The following is a 22,813-nucleotide window of genomic DNA, read 5'->3' as shown; positions in this document are numbered from 1 at the left end:
TTTATCATAATTTAAATTATTTGTGTTTGTATTCTATTTTTATTTGTTTCTTTTTTTTGCATTTGAAATTAATTTTTACTTTTAAAATTATGTCTTATTATTTTATCTTTTGGCAAATAATATTTCCTTGTATATTGATATTTCATGTTTTCTTTGTTTTGTTTAATTTTAACTATTTTATTTTAATTTTGTTTAAAATTTAAAAGTTTTATAAGTTTTACTTTTTATGTTTTATTTTCTGACCCCATTTGAAAACAAAGTTTTATTTTTCTATTACATTTATTTTTTTAATGGACATTTGTTGCTTTGTATTTATAACTTTCTTTTATTTGTTTCCTATCTAGTCGTATCTCCTTTTGTGATTCTGTAATATTTCAAATTTTATAATAATTTTGGGATTTTGTTATATTTTGTTACTCCTTTGTTTTTTCAATTTATTGTATTATATTTCCTTATGTGTGAATTTAAGAAGCATTTGCTTTTATATTTTTAAAGGGATTTGCTAGGGTCCATCGCAAAAGGCATTTCGCGGCTGGTCTGTCGCATGTCAGACCAGCCACCTCGTGAATGAAGACAACAGCTTTTGTGTCTCCATTCACGAGGTGGCTGGTCTGAAATCCGACTTACCAGTCGCGAAATGCCTTTTGTGATGGACGCTAACAATTCCCATTCTTAAATGTTCTTTTTATCGTATTATATGTATGTATTCTTTTTATTTATTTTTTGGTTTGAACAGTTAGATTTATTTTTTTCTTTTTGGTTTTTATTAGTTTTCTATCTTTTTATCATTTTTAAACTATGTCATTTTATTTACATTTTGATTTTGTGATATTTCCAGAATTTTTCTTAATGATTTGTTTCTTTTATGTTTTATGTGTCTTTTATAATTTTCTATTTATTTTTTGTTTATTCTTATTGATTTGTTTCTTTTATTTTTAAGTATTTTATATTAGAGGAATGATAGAATGAACGGGGAACCCTTGCAAAAAACCGCTTTCAAGGGTGGCCCCGATTGGTCCGTTTCATCAAGTGCATTTAAGATGGCGCCGAAAAAAGTGGATGGCGCAGAAAAACAGAAACAACTTTGACTTTTGCTGAAACTGACCAATGGGGTTTGATTTTTGAACGGGCGCGGCGTCCCCTTCATTCTATCGTTTCTCTTTATTTATATCCTATTTATGTTTTATTTATTTTTTTGAAGAGTTTTTATATTCTTTTTAGGTATTTTATGTAATCTTTATTTTGGAATGTTCTTTATAAACTCATCTAGATTCATTGTTTTTTTTTTGAAGGGTTTTTATATTGTTGTTATTTATTTTTATGTAATCTTTATTTTGGAATGTTCTTGACAACTCATCTAGATTCATAGGTTTTCACTTTTTTATCGGTTTAATATTTTTCTGTTTTTAATTTATTGCATTTTATTTACACTTTGATTTTGGGATGTTTATGGAATTTTTTATTTTTTTATTATCAATTTGTTTCTATTTTATTTTTTAGGGTTTTATATAATATTCTTTTTTTGAATGGTGGTTTTATATAATATTCTATATATATATATATATATTTAATTTTATTTTAGAGGTTTTTTATATTTAGATTTAAAGAGTTTTCCTTTTTCTATTTTGGTCTTATATTTTTTATTTTTCAAACCATATCATTTTGTTTATTATCTTTTTTGCGGGGTCTGGAGAGGGCTAGATGTACGTAGCCTTACTTTGCAGAGAGGTTGTTCCCGTGACTCGAACCTGTGACCACCTAGTCAAAATGGAGCAACCTTACCGTTGCGCCAAGGCTCGCCCTCTCGGTTACTTTACATTTATAATGATCTCTAATTTTTTGTGTTTATTATTATTACACTGCTAAAATTTTGAGGAATGCTTGGGTCAAGAGCTAAAGAGTCGCATGAAAACACACGAGCAAATGATTAGAACACACATAACTTTAAAATTCTAAAAGGTAAAAGATCCACCCTTTCTTCTGCATACTCCCTCCTCTTTTCTCACCACTGTTCAAAAAGGTCACTCCTCTCTCTCTCTCTCTCCGTGGCATTATGTTTTGCTTCAGTCCTCTAAACCTAATTCCTAGCATCAAATTCATCTTTTAATCTTATAGTGACGAAAATGATCCATGCAGACGAACCCAACTAGTGTCAGGATTAGACTTAGTCAATTTGAGCCGAGTAGATCCTTTCACCTTCTTCATGAAAATTTTCTAAAGGATTCATTAGCTGACTCAACTGTTCAAAAAGGTCACTCCTCTCTCTCTCTCTCTGTGGCATTATGTTTTGCTTCAGTCCTCTAAACCTAATTCCTAGCATCAAATTCATCTTTTAATCTTATAGTGACGAAAATGATCCATGCAGACGAACCCAACTAGTGTCAGGATTAGACTTAGTCAATTTGAGCCGAGTAGATCCTTTCACCTTCTTCATGAAAATTTTCTAAAGGATTCATTAGCTGACTCAACTAGTTTGGGACAAAGGCTTAGTTGAGTTGAGTTCAGTCGAGCATTCATCTTATAATCTTACAGTGATGTTTAAAAAAACCTAAACTAGTGAAATTACCCCATGTTTTGGGACTCCCCTTGTAATAAAGAGGCTAACACATTCCCCGGAGTACTTATACGATTTCAAAATCCGTCTCTAGAGATTTCAAACAAGATTCCTGTTGGATACTCCTCGTTTAATTTCGAGAAAATACGATAGCGGTAGTACAACGAGAGTGTTGATAGGATTTCAAAATCCATCTCTAGAGATATCAAACAAGATTCCAGTCGGATACTCATTGTTAAATTTCTAGAAAATACGATAGTGGTAGTACAACCAATTTAATTTCCATTGACCGACTTAGATGAAATAGAAAGTGTAAGTAGACCAAAGAAGAGAAGAACAGGATTTGGCTAGGCATGTTTTTCTTGTCTGTAGTGACGATCATGGTTTGTTGGTCGAGCTTGAAAATCTGCTGCGAAATCATTTCGGACATGAAGTTGGATCGATGGACCGATTCAGAGATTAGCTATTGGCCTGCATTTGCAACCTCTGGAATGCCATCTATGACTACTACACACTATCCTGAAAACCCATCCAATCCACCTCCATGGTGGCATACTCACTAGCCTACAAGCCCACATTCGCCATGGTGGCATACTCACTAGCCTACAAGCCCACATTCACCATGGTGGCATGCTCACTAGCCTACAAGCCCACATTCGCCATTGTGGCATGCTCACTAGCCTACAGGCCCACATGCTCACCAGCCTCCAAGCCTACAGGCCCACATGCTCACTAGCCTATAGGCCCACATGCTCACCAGCCTACAAGCCACCCTTTCCCCATGGTGCCATTTTTTTTTAATGGCATCCGTTGCCAAGCCATTGAAACCTGTCAGTTCTCAAACCCGTATGTTCTTTACTTGGATATCAGGGTCTCATACCGGGGCTTAGCAGTTCCCAAACCATCTGAGTTTTGCTGCATTAGTACTACCAGCCTACAAGCTACCCTGACCCCATGGCCGAGCCATTTGTTTTTTGAATGGCATCCATTGCCAAGCCATTGAAACCTGTCAGATCCCAAATCTTTGTTCCCAAACCCGTATGTTCTTTACTTGGATATCAGGGGTTCTCATACTGGGGGCTTAGCAGTTCCCAAACCATCTGGGTTTTGTTGCATCAGTACTACCTATTTCTTGTGCAAGCTCCATGCCTATCGGGATCTTCCTCTATGGTTATAAGTGGTAACTTACCTCGGGTGTCTAGTGCACTCAATGAAATTTCACAGCCATTGAAGCTCTTTATCAAAGAGAGGTAGGGAGAAAGCGAGGTTGTGTGTGAAGGAGAGAGAGAGAGGTTTTACCTGTTGACCGATTATGAAGTTAAATCCATTAATAAAAGAGGCAAATATGCGAAAGAAAATGGACAAATCTTTACTTTTGGTATTTTAGCTGCTTGTCCCTAGCATTCCTCTTAAATTTTATGTCTCTCTCTCTCTCTCTCTGACTTGCTTGTTGTCTCGCCACGTTTCTGGTTCTGAATGAGGAGCAACTTCGCCCGCCTTCAAAGATTCAAGAAGGTATGTCATTTTTCCTCCTCATATTTCCCTCTTTTCTTCTTCTTCTTCTTATATGTTCTTGCAAATCTTCTTAGTTTTGTCCCTCTTGTTATTCCTAGTATTTTTGCAGTAGATTATCTAGAATCCAAATTTTCAAGTTCTTAGTTTTTCCCCTCTTCTCCCAAATCCAGAGTAATCCAAATTCGTAGCGAAACATGGAAAAATTGGTTTTATCTTCGCAGTTAAAATAGTTCCTCAATTTGATGTCATGGGATCACGGCCTGAGGCTAATAAATCAAAGGCTGATGATGAAATTTCAGCTGTAGTGAATACCAATGAGGACAAAAGACATGAAATACAACATTTAGTACGACTGAAAATCTCAAGCAAAAATGTCAAAATAATAAACCGGGATGAATTCACCCTTTCAATGTGCCACACATGTAATGGAAGAGAGAACAATGGCAATACAATAAGATTGTTCCAATAATAAGATACTCAGAAAATAACCCGGGATGAATTGGTTTTATCTTCGCAGTTAAAACAGTTCCTCAATTTGATGTCATGGGATCACGGCCTGAGGCTAATAAATCAAAGGCTGATGATGAAATTTCAGCTCTAGTGAATACCAATGAGGACAAAAGACATGAAATACATCATTTAGTACGACTTAAATCTCAAGCAAAAATGTCTAAATGATCGACCGGGATGAATTCACCCTTCAATGTGCCACACATGCAATGGAAGAGAGGACAAAAGCAATACAATAAGATTGTTCCAATAATAAGATACTCAGAAAATAACCCGGAATGAATTCACCCTTCAATGTGCCGCACATGCAATGGAAGAGAGGACAAAAAGAATACAATAAGAGCATTCCAATAATAGATACTCAGAAAATAATCCAATCAATAATGATGCCATCAAGATTAATCGCAAATAGTAAATCTAAGACCGATGGCAATTTGTTAGGGGGGGGGGGGTATAACTTTTACAAGTATCGCAACACTCTCACTTCCTCGCATGGGTGGGATTAGTTCACATTAAATGTTAAGTCGAGATATTCTCCTTATATTCTAGGTTTTCGGGGCACAACACGGATAGAATAAAGTTCCTCTCTTTTGACCAGACGACCTAATTGACCAATGTCTCACTTCCTCGCATCGGTGGATTGGTTCACATTACATGTTAAGTCGAGATATTCTCCTTATATTCTAGGTTTTCGGGGCACAACACAGATAGAATAAATTTCCTCTCTTTTGACCGGACGAGCTAATTGACCAATGTCTCACTTCCTCGCATAGGTGGATTAGTTCACATTAAATGTTAAGTCGAGATATTCTCCTTATATTCTAGGTTTTAGGGGCACAACACAGATAGAATAAATTTCCTCTCTTTTGACCTGACGACCTAATTGACCAATGTCCACAAGTAAGCAATAATACGATAGTAGATTTACAAGTATCGCAACACTCTCACTTCCTCGCATAGGTGGGATTAGTTCACATTAAATGTTAAGTCGAGATATTCTCCTTATATTCTAGGTTTTCGGGGCACAACACGGATAGAATAAAGTTCCTCTCTTTTGACCAGACGACCTAATTGACCAATGTCTCACTTCCTCGCATCGGTGGATTGGTTCACATTACATGTTAAGTCGAGATATTCTCCTTATATTCTAGGTTTTCGGGGCACAACACAGATAGAATAAATTTCCTCTCTTTTGACCGGACGAGCTAATTGACCAATGTCTCACTTCCTCGCATAGGTGGATTAGTTCACATTAAATGTTAAGTCGAGATATTCTCCTTATATTCTAGGTTTTAGGGGCACAACACAGATAGAATAAATTTCCTCTCTTTTGACCTGACGACCTAATTGACCAATGTCCACAAGTAAGCAATAATACGATAGTAGATTTTCAGTAATGTGGTAACTTGTAACCTACCATCTGTATGAATACTTCAAGTTGTTTGTCAAAGATACATAGAATTGCTTTGATTTGATTAATGTAGCAAAAATTCCAGTAAGAAGCATAGGATGCACCTACTCTACGCATGAGCATGTGCTCCCTAACATATGATAACATCAACCATACAACTAGTATATTCTACACATCCCTAAAGGTTAACAATATTCAATTGCATTATAAATGACGACTCCTTAGTCAATTGAAGTACAAAAAATTATTACTAATAGAAAGCAACAAATGTTTGCAATCATTCAAATCTTATCATAGATCTCAAAAGTGTATCTCTTTAGATAAATCATTTTAATTAATTCTAAAGATCTTTTATGACAAGTTTCTCATTGCCATCTAAGCACCATAGAGAATTGTCTTATGTTAATACGACGAATTATACTTTTGAAATACATTATCTTTTCTTCCATTAATTGATATTTTATTTGATACTCTAACTTGCATAGATCATAGGGTTTAGAGCTGGTATGAATTCAGTTGGATTTCTGTTCATGTTTTTTCGTAAGTTACTCCATTTTTGTAATTTCAATTATGTCATTCTGGATATTAGTGTTAGATTGAGACTGATTTGCTGATTATAGGGTTTAGAGCTGGTATGAATTCAGTTGGATTTCTGTTCATGTTTTTTTGTAAGTTACACCATTTTTGCAATTTCAATTTTGTCATTCTGGATATTAGTGTTAGATTAAGATTGAGACTGATTTGCTGATATTAGTGTTAGATTGAGACTGATTTGCTGATTATAGATTGAAACTGGATATTAGAGTGATTCAAATTATTAGATTGAGACTAATTTGCTGATTATAGGGTTTAGAGCTGGTATGAATTCAGTTGGATTTCGGTTCATGTTTTTTCAGTTCAATTATGTCATTCTGGATATTAGTGTTAGAGTGATTCAAATTAATAGATTGAGACTGATTTGCTGATTATTCTGTATTTTTTTAAATTTTAGTTGCTGCATTACATTTATGTTAGAGCTAACATTTTTCTCAGCATGTTTACAAATAGTAGTTGTCTTTTCTTGCTAAGCTATATGAAATATAAAGCTTATTGAATTCATCACTAAACGAGATAAATAGGTTCTGAATTGATTCGTCACTATAAATAGTAGTTGTCTTTTCGAGGACCCAACAAGTCACTCAATTTGAAATTTTCAATGTTTTCAAGAGTTGGCGAGGGTTTCCTAAGCCGACAACCTGACGGCATGATCTTAATTCGAGGGTAGCAACTCATGCGATACCACAAACAGATAGCTGTAAAATCAGTTCAATCGAAAGTTTCAATGGTAGGGTAGCAACTTCATTGGCTAATTATTTTGGTAGGGAAAACAAATCTTACACAAAGCATGTCCATCAAACAAAAGAATCGTTAAAAATATGTTAGTTTTGATTTGTTTTCTTCATAATCTTGAGAGTTGCCCTGTTTTCCTAGAAGTAGAAACCAAGAAATGAGATGCACTCATGCGATCCCACAAGTAGAACACTAACAACAAGGGAAATAGGAAGTGTGATAAGAAAATCCACAAACAGATACTAGAGTTTCCTCTATTTTTTTCATAATCCGTATGAACTCCCCCTCCTTGAACCCAAGAAATGAGATGGGCGATGTGATCTTCGAATAGAGCTGCCCAAACATGACTATTTGTCTGATAAGGTAATGCCCAAACGTGGAGAATTTTCTTTATTTTCTTCATAAGCCCTGAGCCCTCCCAAGTTTTGTTAGATCTTCAAAACCAAGTTTTCTTCTACTCAAAGAAATGAGTCATCTTTCAATTTCTGTTCAGAGAATAGAGCTGCAGAAACATGACAAAACTAACCGCTAGATAAATAGGAGGTGTCTAATAGAAAATGCACCGACATAGAGTAGGGTTTTCTATCTTTTCTTCATATTCCTTGAGGACTCCTATCTAAGAATATGTGGGTTTTGCTTTGTTTTCTTCATAATCCTAAGAGTTGTCCTATTTTCCTTGAAGTAGAAACCAAGAAATAAGATGCAATCATGCGATCATACAAACAGAACACTAACCACAAGGGTTATAGGGAGTGTGATAAGAAAACAGTTAAGTTTTCTTCTATTCAAAGAACCAGCATCTTTAGAGAACCACATATCGATGTCCTCGAAGGGACAATCTTCTTTTTTCAACCAAACGCCTTTAAAGTCTACAGTATTAAGTTCGGGCAGAAGGACAATAATAGCTTCCCTGAGAGCTATATGGAGAACACATACATCTTCACCTATGCTACTAACCTCCATCAGCCAAGATTTTAGAGAACCGCATATCCATGTCCTCGAAGGGACAATCTTCTTTTTTCAACCAAACGTCTTTAAAGTCTACAACATTAAGTTCGAGTAGAAGGACAATAATCGCTTCCCTGAGAGCTATAGGGAGAGCACATACATCTTCACCTATGCTACTGACCTCCATCAGCCAAGATTTTACCCGATTCCAATCTTCCTCAGCGTTCTCTCTTAGCCAAGCCCAAATTCCTCTCTGCACCCCCGGGATTGATTGGAGTTCTATCCGTTCCGTCCAGATTTCCTCATTGACGAATAGCGGGTCGGTCCTCCTATTCTTAAGAATACCGTCCTCATTGGCATCATCATACCTTCCTCTGAGTTCTCGTCGCACGAAGGAGGATTTTCCTCCTGTAGGTTCTCTGCCTCTACTCCCTCCCTTGTAGAATTTTCGAGTATCATCCCTTCCCTTGCTTTTGTTTGCCCCTTAGAAACCATATTTCTCTAGTTTGTTGTTTCCCTAAGATTCCAAGCATCCTTAGACCATATTTCTCTAGTTTGTTGTTTCCCTAAGATTCCAAGCATGCTTAGACCATATTTCTCTAGTTTGTTGTTTCCCTAAGTTTCCATGCATGCTTAGACCATATCTTTTTACAGACCATGCATTCGGTCTCCTCCTAAAGTTTATAAAATAGCATTTGGAGCACCTCCCCAGCCCCAAGCCTTCCTTCCTCTTCCTAGTAGCGATATCTAATCTCGTCTCTCTGCGACTTTTCTGGTATGCCATTGTTGACTCATTCGCTCTGGGAATCTCCATCCTCTGGTCTCTATTTGCTTCCTAATAGCTTGTGCATTACCTTCCTTCCCTCTGGCGCCAAACGTTTCTATCCATCGGGCATTCTATCCAAATCTGTGATTCCACCTCTTGCAGGTTTCTCTCGCAGCATCTCAATCATATGCCTAAATTTGCATGATGACATTTTTTACTTTTATGTTTATTTATTATTCTACTTCTATTCTTTTTTATTTTTATTAAATTTTCATTTTGAAGGTTCTTTGTAACTCAATTAGATTCATAATTTTCATTGATAATAGAAAGGCATTGGGGACCAAGGGTCCCGTCGTCCTGCACTGGAACAAGCATACCCGGAACCAGGGAAAAGTATAGATTCATAATTTTTTCCTTTTTATCTGTTTTACATATCTTCTATGTTTAATCTTTTTCTTAAAATTTTACTATTATTTTATTTTCTATTACCATTATTTATTTTTTAATTATTTTAGAGTCTTCTTTGTTTTGTTAAGTTTTGTTTTTTATAATTTTAATACGGGAAATGATTTATCCGTTCCTTCTGATCGATCACCAGGAACACCCCCTATCAGTGTATCAGTGGCTAAAGAGGGGGTTGTTGTACTTTTGTCAGAAGAATTCAATGCCCCTGATTGCCACAAACACTGACGTACCTAGTGATCAAAAGGGGCGGATATATCACTTCCCTTTAATATTATTTAGAGTTTAATATTTTTGTACATTTTAAATTTTATTTTTCTACTACATTAGTTACCCTAAGATTTTTTTTTTTTGAAAAGGAGTTACCCTAAGATTTTAATATTTCATTTTATTTACATTTCGATTTTGTGATGGTTATAGAAATTTTTTTAACGAATTGTTTCTTTTATATTTTGTGTTTTACTTTATATTCAATTTGTGTTTTTTGGAGGGCTTTTCCATATATATATATTTTTAATTAATTCCTTTTCAATTTATGTTTATTTGGAGGCTTTATACATATACAAACTCAACTCAACTCAACTAAGCCTTTGTCCCAAACTAGTTGGGGTCTGCTAATGAATCCTTTAGAAAATTTTCACATAGGGTTTTTACATATATATTTTTTAATTTAATCCTTTCAATTTATGTTTTTTTAGGGTTAGTAACGATTTTTTTATGTTTTTTAGGGTTATTAATGATTTTTTCTTTTAAATGTATTTCTTGTATGTTAAATTAATTTTCATCATTTAGAAGAACGTTTGCAATAGAAAAAAACCTAATATAAAAACGTTATATTTAAATACATTATTCAAAATATAAGAATGTTTGCCCAAAAATATTCAAAATTTCAGTAAAAAGTTTATAATTAAACAAGGTACAAAAACAAAATATAAAAACGTTATATTTAAAATAAGGCATAGAAGAATGAGCAACAAAATATAAAATTCCAAAAATTATGATAAAATTTCTAATATTGATAAAATAAGGGCGGGGCCCAGTGCACGAGGCTCCTGCCATTGCAGGGTCTAAGGAGGGCTAGATGTACGCAGCCTTACCACCACCCCTGCTTTGCAGAGAGGCTGTTTCCGTGACTCGAACCCGTGATCACCAAGTCACAATGGAGCAACCTTACCGTTGCGCCAATGCTCGCCCTCTTAAAAAAAATTCTAATACTAATTAAAGTATAAAAAAGGGGATACGTAAAATTAATAAAAAGTAGTTTTGAGGCAAGCTGTTTTTCAAAATAAAAAATTCAAAAAAAAAATACAAAAGTAAAAAATTGAAAGTATCATAAAAGAGGATATTTAATATGAAAAATTATCATTTTAAAGTTAAAAATTATACATAGCAAACAAAAAACAAAGCACAAAAAGTATTTAAAACTCTAATAAAAAATTTATAATTATTGTAAGCAACAAAATAAAACACACAAAAATTGTTATAAAATTTTGAATAGAAATAAATGTATAAGAAAATCTAGAAATGTCATAAAAAGAATACTTAAACATAAAAAAATCGATTTTAAAAGAATGAAAATTATACATATAGTGAAAAATAAACTACACAAAAAAATTTAATCTTTTTTTTCCAATTTTAAATTCAAAATTTTATACTTTTAAATTTTATTTTTCAATTCTATGAATGGTGTAAAGTTTACATTCTATTGAGTTACTTTTTTATTTCATAATTTTATTAGATGTTTTTACAATAATTACAACATAATAATGTAACAGAGAAATAAAATTTAATAAGCAGCTAATAGTTAAACTAATAATATTAAAATTAAAAACTAAACATTTAACCAAACAAAGAAGAAATATGTTTGTTACCTAGGTCATATTTCTTTTAAATTTGGTCCACTTTTAGTTTTTAATTTTACTATCATTAGTTTAAGTTTTAATTGTTCCTATTAAATTTTGTTTTTCTATTACATTATTATGTTGTAATAGTTATAGAAATATCCAATGAAATCACGAAATAAAAAATTAACTAAAAATAGTGTAAAATTATATGTTATTCGTAGACGTTAAAAATAGAATTTAAAAGTATAATAATTAGAATTTAAAATTATGAAAAATAGATTTTTTAATTTTTTTGTTACATTTTCACTAACTGCACGATTTCTATACTTCTAAAGTCAAATTTTCTATATTATTTATCCGTTTTTACGATTTTTTTATAAAATGAAATCCCTTTTTTACAATACTTTAATAAAAAAATTATTTTTTATTTATTTTTTGTTACATTTTCACTAACTGCATGATTTTTATACTTCTAAAGTCAAATTTTCTATATTATTTATCCATTTTTATCATTTTTTTATAAAATGATATCCCTTTTTTACCATACTTTAATATTTTTTTACTTTTTGTAGTTTTATATGTTTTTTTTTCAAAATTTTGTAGTAACGTTTGAGTCTTATTTAGTTGTAATGTTTTTAGCAAAATTATAAATATTTTTTGTGCTTTGTTTTCTGTTGCACATATTCTTCTGAATGATAAGTACTTGATGCCTTGTTGGATTCAAGATACTTTAGGATTAATTGCGAGAATTTTATCAGTTTTTTCTTGTACTATCGCAACTTTACAATGTTTCTTCTATTAAAAAATTTTCAATTATTTCAACGAGTTTTTTAAACACTGCACTCATCATATGAAAATGATTTGGGACGCTATATTGGGACAACCTATATTTCCACACCTTGCATATAGACCAATCCTCCTGCGAAGCCTGGCTCACATGCAGCTTGCACATTCAAACAGAGTCTGTCTTGGTCTAGAATCCCTCCCCCGACATCTTTCTAGAACTTCGTCAACAAAAGAGGAAAGGAAAATGCTAAAAGGAACATTATGTTTACACTCCTTCGTAAAAGACATTGGGCGGACCCATGATTTCATAAAAAAACCATATGTTCGGCAAATTGCTGTTGAGTACACCTTGATCAGATGATCCTATGTCCTTGTTCCATCAAGCCTCATTTAGAATTCTGCCACGATAGTTTAATACTTATGATTGGACAATACACAGCATTAGCGACCCTGTACTTTAATACTTATGACTGGACAATACTCAGCATCAGCGACCCTACTTACACTAGAATTGAATTTTTTCCAGGGCTTCTTGTGGATAAATTAAAGAAGACTAAGATGACAACGAAACAGCTTTACGTGACACCCTCAACGGCTTTTGGTACCAGCAGATACTTATTTTTCTGAATTATTAGAGCAACTTCTTATCAATGTAGCTGTGGGTACATCCATGCAAATGAATCAAATTAGCTGATAGTTTAATACATATGATTGGACAAAGCACAACCTTAGCGAACTATTCAAAAAATAAAATTAAAAAAATGCACAGCCTTAGCGACCCTATAAGTATCATTGGAATTGAAATCCAAGTGGCGTATCTAAGTAATTGTCTCTAATGGGCCTTTTTCAATTGGCTTCTTTTCATTGGTTGAGAAGGGGGTTTAATGTTGAACTTGCAGGAGGAAATTCTCTGCATCGATTGTATTTCATCGCCAATCATTTGATCCTGGTTGAGAATAAGTATGCCCAGAATTCCCCTGATAAGATATGATGCTTTAAGATTCCAACCGAGAGAGTCCATCCGCCATATAAAGAATGTTTGGCTCATGGCTTTGGCAAACATATATGCAATTTGCATGGTGGTGGACATGAGAATGTTACAATCCTGCTTGTAAGCTGTAGCTTTTCCTAGATGAGGGGCAATCGACCTCTATATGCTTATACATTTGAAAGACCAAACTGGATGCACTCTTGCTTGACTAGTATTATCGTTCCATGGAGTAGGAAATTAAGATGAATGCTCAAAGTTCTGAGTAGTCATTTGCAATTTGCATGGTGGTGGACATGGGAATGTTACAATCCTGCTTGTAAGCTGTAACTCTTCCTAGATGAGGGGCAATCGACCTCTATATGCTAATACATTTGAAAGACCAAAATGTATGTACTCTTGCTTGACCTAGTATTATCGTTCCATGGAGTAGGAAATTAAGATGAAAACTCAAAGTTCTAAGTAGTCATTTGATCGATACAGTAACTCAATGTAATTGATGTAAATCTGCATTTGTCTTCTGCACTAGATAATGCAATGAACAACAATTAAACATGATCGTGTGTGGACTGCATGAGTACTATTTGGACATAGCATAGTCTGGTATACCAACCCACGAAGTAACTTGTGACGGGATGTTGCATCTTGTAAAAGTCGACTATCATATGAACTGTATTAACATTGAGCTCCAATGTGTGCTAGTAGGTTTACAATTTGTCGAGTGAGATGTAATTCCAATTTATTTTGGCTAAAAAATAAAAGAGTTTTGGGAGACCTCCATTCCCAAAAAATATCTCAGTTCATCATGATCTCTATGCATAATCATTTTTTGAAGTTGAATGAGAAATGAGAATTAATCCCTGAGTTATCATAACCACTAATTAATTAGCCGTTAACATAGTGAGATGACAACGCTTGTTGAGGCTTGTCTTTATTAATAATGAATTATCAAATGAACCTTATCGGAATTGTTCTTCATCGATACTAACTGTCTAAAAATTTTCAAACATCAATTGTACAAAGTTGGAGCAGGAGCAGTTTTGGTGCAACTTGTGAGTTGGGGAGAGGGTGCTACTAATAAAATCCAAGAATTGGAATGATTAAGATGTTTCAAAGGAGCAAGATTGCAGCTCTAGTTAAAAATCACTCCAACCAAGTTTCTAACAATGACCTTGGGACTTCCTTAACCCATAAAACACCTTCACCAATTTGATATTTCAGTTTAGGTCTCTTCAGTGTGTCTTGGGCCTTCCCAAAGATTTACCGGGGAGTGCACAAAGTAGTGCATTGTGATCATTCTTACAATATAGGTACATGGCAACGTTGCTTATGGTGGTTATTCGGTTATAACCGAACCTAATAAACCGAAACCGAACCGATTAACAATTTGGTTATTGTGGGAGAAAAAGAGGGAAAAAAGGAAAATCTCGGTTTGGATCGGAGGGCTACGATTATCCGATCGAAATGAATTTTTGAGCACAACCTAATTAAGTTGTGATCAAGCAAATGGACAGTTTTGATCATCCTACGGAGTGCACATATAGCACTTTTGTTTTGGAAAAAAATGGTTTTCATCCATAATTTCGGTGATTCGGTTAACCGATTTTTTTTTTTGAGATAACCAAAAACCGAAACCGAATTTCCAAAAAAAAAAAACAGAACCGAACCGACCGAACCAATTCGGTTCAGTTCGGTTATTCGGTTATAACCGAATAATGAACACCCCTAATGATGTGGAACCAGGCATTTCACTGTTGGCTGGGGTTTGAAAATCCAAGGAATGAATTTCTATTGTTCCTCTCATTCAAAGACAAGGGGTTCTAGTGTCTCACATTATAGCAATGGTTTCCTGGGCTCACCCATAACATCTCATTTATGGTGGCATGGCGTCCATATGGTGTGGCACCCATTGTGTAGATTTTGTTTACTGTCATTGCAGCTTGAATGGATAGCCGTCTAAAGGACTGCACTTTGATGTTATCTATTGCAGTATGACCTATATTTTGACAATATGAAGAAATCAGGCATGGGGTTTGAAAATCCAAGGAATGAATTTCTATGATTCCTCTCATTCAAAGATATAGGGGTTCTAGTGTCTCACATTATAGCAATGGTTTCCTGGGCTCACCCATAACATCTCATTTATGGTGGCATGGCGTCCATATGGTGTGGCACCCATTGTGTAGATTTTGTTTACTGTCATTGCAGCTTGAATGGATAGCCGTCTAAAGGACTGGACTTTGATGTTATCTATTGCAGTATTGCCTATATTTTGACGATGTGAAGAAATCACTGATTTAAGTATATGTACTTGTTTACTTTTCACGAGTTCATAGTTTTTTATTTTCCTTTTGCCGTCCCATTAGCATTTTAGCAAGTTAGTTTTGAGATAATTCTGTGAAGAAATTGCAATTTGGCACATGTCAGTTTAGTCATCCAAGTTTATTGGCAATTAAATTTTTTTTAATGTTTCATTAAATAAACAGGGCAAATGCTGGGGGACCGGGATGGTCGAAAACAAGCCAAGCAAAAAATAGGAAAAAACAGAAGTATCAAAACTCGAGGGAAGATAATCAAAAGTCTCTAGATGTGGGTTTGGTTTGGTTAATTAGATTATTTAACAATATTTTGAAGATTAAGAAGATGCCTGATGAGTGGAGGAAGAGTACATTAGTACCTATTTATAAGAATAAAGGGGATATTCAGAGTTGCATCAATTACCGGGGAATCAAGCTAATGAGTCACACCATGAAGCTTTCGGAGAGGGTAATTGCGCATAGATTAAGAGTAGAGACTAAGCTGTCAGAGAATCAGTCTGGCTTCATGCCCGGACGATCGACTATGGAAGCTATCTTCTTAATTAGGCGGTTAATTGAGAGATTTAGAGAAAATAAAAAGGACCTTCAGATGGTTTTCATTGATTTGGAGAAAGCGTATGATAGGGTTCCCAGGAATGTTATGTGGTGGGTTCTTGAAAGGAAAAAAAGTGCATACTAAATATGTTGATGTGATTAAGGATATGTACGATGGAGCAGTAACTAGTGTCAGAACCACGGATGGCACTTCTAGTGAGTTTCTAATCACAGTAGGACTGCACCAAGGATCATCTCTAAGCCCTTATCTTTTTACGTTAGTTATGATGAGCTTACGGAAGGGTTTGTAGGATGAGGTGCTGTGGTGTATGTTATTTGCAGATGACATAGTATTAATCGATGAAACCAAAGTAGGAGTAAATACTAAGTTAGAGTTATGGAAAACTACTTTGGAATCCAATCCAAAGGTTTTAGACTGAGTAGGACTAAGACAGAATATATGGAATGCGACTTTAGTAATGTAAGGAGGCGGGATGAGGATGTAGTAAATATGACTGGACAGGAGGTACCTAAGAGGGATATCTTTCGCTATCTTGGTTCAATTCTACATGAGGATGAAGAGATTGAAGAGGATGTTAACCATAGAATAAGAGCAGGTTGATTGAAGTGGAAGCTTGCCTCAGGAGTTCTTTGCGACCGTAAAATCCCTACCACAAGTTGAAGGGAAAGTTCTATAAGACAGGTGTGAGCCCAGCCATGCTGTACGGCTCAGAATGTTGGGCCACCAAGAAGCAACATGTGCATAAGATGAGTGTAGCGGAGATGCGAATGCTTAGATGGATGTGCGGCCACACAAGGTTAGATAGAATTAAAAATGAAGACATTCATAAAAAGGTGGTGGTGGCACCAATTGAGGAGAAGATGAGAGAGGACCACTTAAGATGGTTTGGGCATATCCAACGTAGGCCTTTGGATGCTCCGGTGAGAAGAGGCGACTTGTGCGAAATTGATGGAGTAAAAAGAGGTAGCGGCAGACCGAAAACGACTTGGGTAGAAACGGTGAGGAAAGACTTGATAGCTAGGAACATAACAGAGAACATGACCTTGGATAGGATAGAATGGAAGAAAATGATCCACGTAGAAGAACCCAACTAGAGCTAGGATTAGAGCCAGATAGATTCCTTTCACATTCTTCATGAAACTTTTCTAAAGGATTCATTTAGCCGACCCCAACTAGTTTGGGACAAAGGCCTTGTTGAGTTGAGTTGAGTATAGCGGGCAAAACTAATCAATATCACTATTGGCAAAGTGCCCTACATGTTGGAAAGTCACTGGATAACCCTCGATATCAATCCAAAATCTCTTTGATCACATCGGCCGATCTCCATTGATAGTGCATCCCCTGCTTCATCCAAGGGATTGCGTCAAAGTCCTTGAAATCCGCCATGCGAATCCCAGCTAGCAAGGCATGTATTTCTGCCGCGTTAGCATCTGTTCGACCTAGTGGGCTGAAAAAAACCCACTTGGTGGGCACCATCCTTGTTGTGAGTAAGACCCCTCACGCTCGGCAGGCATAGGTTCCCAATACGGGTTCTGTCAAAGTACAACTTAACCAACCTAGTAGAAAGGGGCAACCACTTCGAGGGGTAGGTTTAGTGGACATGATCCTGCTCATGCACACCTCTACTGAAAGTAGTCTAATTGTGGATTCAGGCATAGCTCTAAAGTTTGGGAGGACTTCGGCCCAGTGCACAGTTGATTGTAAAACTTGTTGTTGGTGGACATGATCCTGCTCATGCACACCTCTACTAAAAGTAGTCTAATTGTGGATTCAGGCGTAGCTCTAAAGTTTGGGAGGACTTCGGCCCAGTGCACAATCGCTGATAAAACTTCTTGTTGGTGGTCATGATCCTGCTCATGCACACCTCTACTTAAAGTAGTCTAATTGTGGATTCAGGCATAGCTCTAAAGTTTGGGAGGACTTCGGCCCACCCAGTGCACAATCGATGATAAAACTTCTTGTTGAATAGAGCAACTCTTCTTAGCCGATCCTTTGAAAAGGAACACGAGAAACAATAAATCATCCCATCTTCAATGGAGGAAGGTGGTCATATACTCATATAATTCCAGTCCCTCCTTAATCTCCCCTCGCTTGCCAATCTATCAGCCTCGTTATTAGCTGACCTTCTGACATGCTGGAATGATATCAATCAATCAAATCTCGGATCTCATCCATAAACGGTGCAAATTGCCCTTATCAAGGCTTTCCTCATCCAGTAACATAATTCCGTGGTGCACAGCCCCTCATTGGCATCCGCAACCCCAATTGGACCGGAATAGGCACAAATCATAGATCCATGATCAAGTCCCCTTCCACAGTAACTTTGTCGAGGCTTTCCTCATCTTGTAATATTCCCTGTATCTGATTAGGGTCTACTTGAGGGAGAGTGCCATAGATGCAAGGAAGACGCACAAGCAGCACCCAACATTGTGATGGCCGATCAGTTTTTTTTTTTTGTGTGGTTTTTGTCACTTTAATGAGCAATTTGGTGTACCATTCTCCCAACCGGAAGACGTGGCTAAAAATCACTGGCTGTCCCAGCAGGGCCTGTTTATGTGCGCTCATATCATTTTCCTTGTCGGATTTAAAATTGGACATGGTATTTGTCGTAAGGGAAGTGATATATTCTACCCCTTTTCTTCTCAATGCCACCCCTATCTAGTTTATTTAGGACTACAAAGTATATCCATCACTGTCTTGCAGGTCCTCACATCTCATCACAGTCACAGTCTTTGACCTTTTTAACAGGTGATGGATATGTTAGACCCCAGAACTCGTCATTGTTTTATCAAAAAAGTTTAGGACAAAGGACCAAATCTCTTGGGCCATCCTACATTGAATGAAAATGTGATCCGCCGTTTCTTCTGCTAAAGGGATATGGCGCAGCAGGTGATGAATATTTTAGGCCCCACCCTACAATGTATATCCATCACTGTCTTGCAGGTCCTCACATCTCATCACGGTCATAGTCTTTGACCTTTTTAACAGGTGATGGATATGTTAGACCCCAGAACTCGTCATTGTTTTATCAAAAAAGTTTAGGACAAAGGACCAAATCTCTTGGGCCATCCTATATTGAATGAAAATGTGATCCGCCGTTTCTTCTGCTAAAGGTACATGGCGCAGCAGGTGATGAATATTTTAGTCCCCACCCTACTTTGTATATCCGTCACTGTCTTGCAGGTCCTCACATCTCATCACAGTCACCATCTTTGACCTTTTTAACAGGTGATGGATATGTTAGACCCTAGAACTCGTCATTGTTTTATCAAAAAAGTTTAGCACAAAGGACCAAATCTCTTGGGCCATCCTACAATGAATGAAAATGTGATCCGCCGTTTCTTCTACTAAAGGCACAAGGCATATGGCGCAGCAGGTGATGGATATTTTACGCCCCACCCTACAATGTATATCCGTCACTGTCTTGAAGGTCCTCACATCTCATCACAGTCACAGTCTTTGGCTTTTTAACAGGTGATGGATAGGTTAGACCCCAGAACTTGTCATTGTTTTATCATAATTGGACTGTGATTAGATCCTTGAACATCCTTGTTCTTTTCTACAAAATATTCAAGTAAATTTTGCCATCATCTTACTGTATAAGATATTTCATGCAGAATGTTAGGTTCCTTGCCAATTTTCTTACAGAACCCGGGATTATTATCAAAAGAAGCCCAGGTGAGCACAAAACAATCTCGAATGTCTTAAGAGATTATCTTTCTTCAGTTGTTTCTGTTTTCGTTTGTGCAGACCTGCATTAGTGCCAAAGCTCAGAGGAAGGTTGGTCGCATGATCAAGATAACCCGTGCTTTTGGTTTGATGCCTTTCACTGTGATGGTAACAATACCATTTGCTTTCGGTAAGACTGGAAGATCTTGATGAGGATTACAAGTTTGATGATTATGATTACACTCGTATTCCAGTGGATACCAATGCAAAGGAGGACCCCGTTCTAGATTTATAATTCCTGCAAGTTGACAGCTCTAGATTTATAATTCCTGCAAGTTGACAGTTCTAGATTTATAATTCCTGCAAGATTTATTATTCCTGCAACCTGAGAATAGATACTAAACAATCCATGGGTTTTGAGGTGAAATCTGAATGGTAGTTTTCTGGAATGGAAACTTTACAGGTAAAGCATTATATTCAATATGTGTAATGGTGGAATGGTGGATTTGGAAACAGAGAAGGTTAAGATATGAAGATAAAAGATAAAAGATGGGAGAGAAGGTCAACCTTCTGAACTTTGATATTGTACAGAGGAGTACTGGCCCACCACCTCCATACTTATCTATCTGGTAGGCTCCACTTTGAACTAGGGATGCAACTAGGGTTGGGTTGGCTTAGGTTGAGTCTGGTTGGATTCGGTTTCATATATGGCCAAACAAAAAAAACATAATCCTAAGAAAATTATGATAAAATTAGAGGACTGAGGTCGGGTTCGGGTTGGGTTGCCAAGGCCTTAACCCTAACCCAACCCAAAATTAAATCAGGTTGGCTTTCCCAACCCAACCGAAGAAAATTCCAACCCAACCCGAGCCAAAATCGGGTTGAGCTCGTTGGGTTCGGGCTGAGCCCGACCCATGTTGCACCCCTACTTTGAACAGGCTATGGTCCAAATACTGCACCAAAGGAGCATTCCTATCTTTCCTATTTATAGCCTTTTACCCATCAAATGTGGACTGTCCTCACTCCTCATCTTTGTTCTATTGATCTGCTTGCAGGCCACTGGTTGGATGCTTATAATCATTGGATTGGTTTGGCCTTCGGAGCATGGCCCATCCAGAGCGTAGGACCTATTGAAGGATCTGCATGGGCTGCATGTCGTTGAAGCCGGATAGAGAATGGTCTCTACCTCTGTGCCTGGTTTCAATTTTTCTGAAGATAATGTTTTTGCGTTCTTTTCATTGGAGAAATGGAAAGATTGAACAAGAACGGGGGGGACTGGCGTTTGCCAAACACTAAGGCCATGCTTGGCCTCCATGAAAGTTTTTTCCATGGAATGTTAGTTTATCAGTTGGTGGGAGATGGATGATGGTGTGGGAGGGAGAGAATCGAGAAGGCATAAGTGAGGAGAGGATGTGAAGTAGCTGAAAAACAGGGAAATAGCAGGCCTGGTTTTTTTTTTATCCTTGCTTGTTATCCCAAAAGAACATCCCCAATGAGAGAATTCTATACATGCAGGGTAGTAAATCCCTGGGATTTATTCAATCTAAAATACATCCGATGCCTACTTGTACAACAATCCAAACCATTTATCATTTGGCCCATAATGTGAGTAGGTTGTATCCCATAGATCAACTCCATAGTATGATCCTAACCCTCCAGCCTATAGAGAGGCTTCTATAATGTGCAGTTCCTCTGTAGATCAACTCCATAGTATGATCCTAACCCTCCAGCCTAATTGGGCCGTAACACAAATAAACAACAAGAAAATAGAAAAGAGGGGGAAAGAGGTTGATTTGAGGCAACCGGATCTCCTAGTGGCTCAAATCAAGAGGAACTGTGACTCTCCAAGAGACATACGTTTCCTTTGCTGTAAATTTCTCTTCTCTTCTCATTTCATTGAATCAAAGAACTTAAATACAAGCACAAATGTGTGCCACATCACTAACTTTGTTGCCCACTTCCATGACCCACTACCCACAAACTCTACCCACTAACATGACACATAATGCAACTAACACCCACAACCTTACATAAGTAACTACCAACTACAACACATACACTAAAAATAATTCTTAAAACTATTTTCCGCACTGCCACTGAACCTTGTTTTACTGTTATGAGAAATAGCCATTTAATTGTAATGCTGCCATAAGATTTTCCATAAAAGTTTCTCGTTTAAAGATTGATTCCTAGCCCTCTGCTTCGTCTCTCTTCTAACGGAGATTGCATCATGGTATAATGGCTCTCCTAGACGTGTCTCAATATTTCAAGGTGTTTTTTCCCGTCTTGCTTTTCGATTTTTTTCTATTGATTTCTTGCTGGCCTCCTTTTGTAAGAACTAAGAACTACAAAGGACTTCTTCCATCAGCACAATCCAACTCTCTGGTTCTCTCTAGGGCTGCCTGTATGTAGAGAGATTTATTTTTCATGGAAAATGAATTTTTCAGTGTTTGGTTTTCTCATTTCCCATGAAATTATGTTTCCGAAAAATAAAAAAAAATTCCCCATTTTCATGGAAATTATTACAAAACAGCTAACCTTGGAATATTTATTCAATGTGAAAAGATTACAAAAATAAAGATTTTTCCTTGTTTTCCAAGAAATTTACAAATCAGCTAACATTGTTTTCCTTGTTCCCCCCCCCCCCCCATCTCTCTCTCTCTCTCTCTCTCTCTCTCTCTCTCTCTCTCTCTCGGGCTGCTTGGATGTATGGAAATATTTTTCTTTACACAAATATTTTCTGGTGTTTGGTTTGTTCCTTTTCGATAGAATTGTTTTTTCCAAAAATAAAGAATTTCCTTTGTTTTCAAGGAAACTCTCTCTCTCTCTCTCTCTCTCTGGGTGCTTATAGTAGGTAGGGAAATATTTTTCATGAAAGACATATTTTCCAGAGTTTGTATTCCTCATTTTCTATGGAATTATTTTTCCAAAAAAAAAGAAAAGAATTTTACTTCAATTTCTATGGAATTAGCGCACGTGCGTAGTTTAGACCGTTAGACACGAGGGCACAACACAACAATCTCCTCCCTCGCCACGTAGTGTCTATTTCCATTTTCCACCATTAAGCACGTGCCTAGTTTTAGACCGTTGGAGGTGGGGCACAAAACAAATATCACTCCCTCTCCATTCTCCAAGCAGTTTCTATTTCCATTCTGGA

At 36.4% G+C, this 22,813-nt stretch overlaps 1 protein-coding gene across 10 annotated transcripts in view; it reads left to right on the top strand.

Annotated features, from left to right (window-relative positions):
• LOC143879388 (uncharacterized) overlaps positions 1-21,013 on the top strand; it is a 29,005-nt gene extending 7,992 nt beyond the window's left edge. For 2 of the 10 annotated variants that reach the window (XR_013251247.1, XR_013251246.1), the window contains 5 exons: positions 19,216-19,461; positions 19,605-19,665; positions 19,738-19,846; positions 20,120-20,285; positions 20,712-21,013. Coding sequence is in view for 1 of the 10 variants with exons in the window: in XM_077381745.1 (XP_077237860.1) it covers positions 19,352-19,461; positions 19,605-19,665; positions 19,738-19,846; positions 20,120-20,202 (363 nt within the window). In the remaining 9 variants the exon portion in view is untranslated. Of the gene's footprint in view, positions 1-13,024; positions 19,473-19,604; positions 19,847-20,119; positions 20,286-20,711 lie in introns of all 10 variants that reach the window. The other 8 variants (XR_013251245.1, XR_013251244.1, XR_013251251.1 and 5 more) reach the window with 8 other exon arrangements.
• Positions 21,014-22,813: the final 1,800 nt, after the last annotated feature.

This window comes from Tasmannia lanceolata, unplaced genomic scaffold (genome assembly GCF_043159265.1).
Source record: "Tasmannia lanceolata isolate RefF3 unplaced genomic scaffold, GAP_Taslan_0.1 ptg000006l, whole genome shotgun sequence".
Taxonomy (NCBI): domain Eukaryota; kingdom Viridiplantae; phylum Streptophyta; class Magnoliopsida; order Canellales; family Winteraceae; genus Tasmannia; species Tasmannia lanceolata.
The sequence above is the reverse complement of the archived record's forward strand: the minus strand, read 5'-3'. Positions and strand labels throughout refer to the sequence as shown.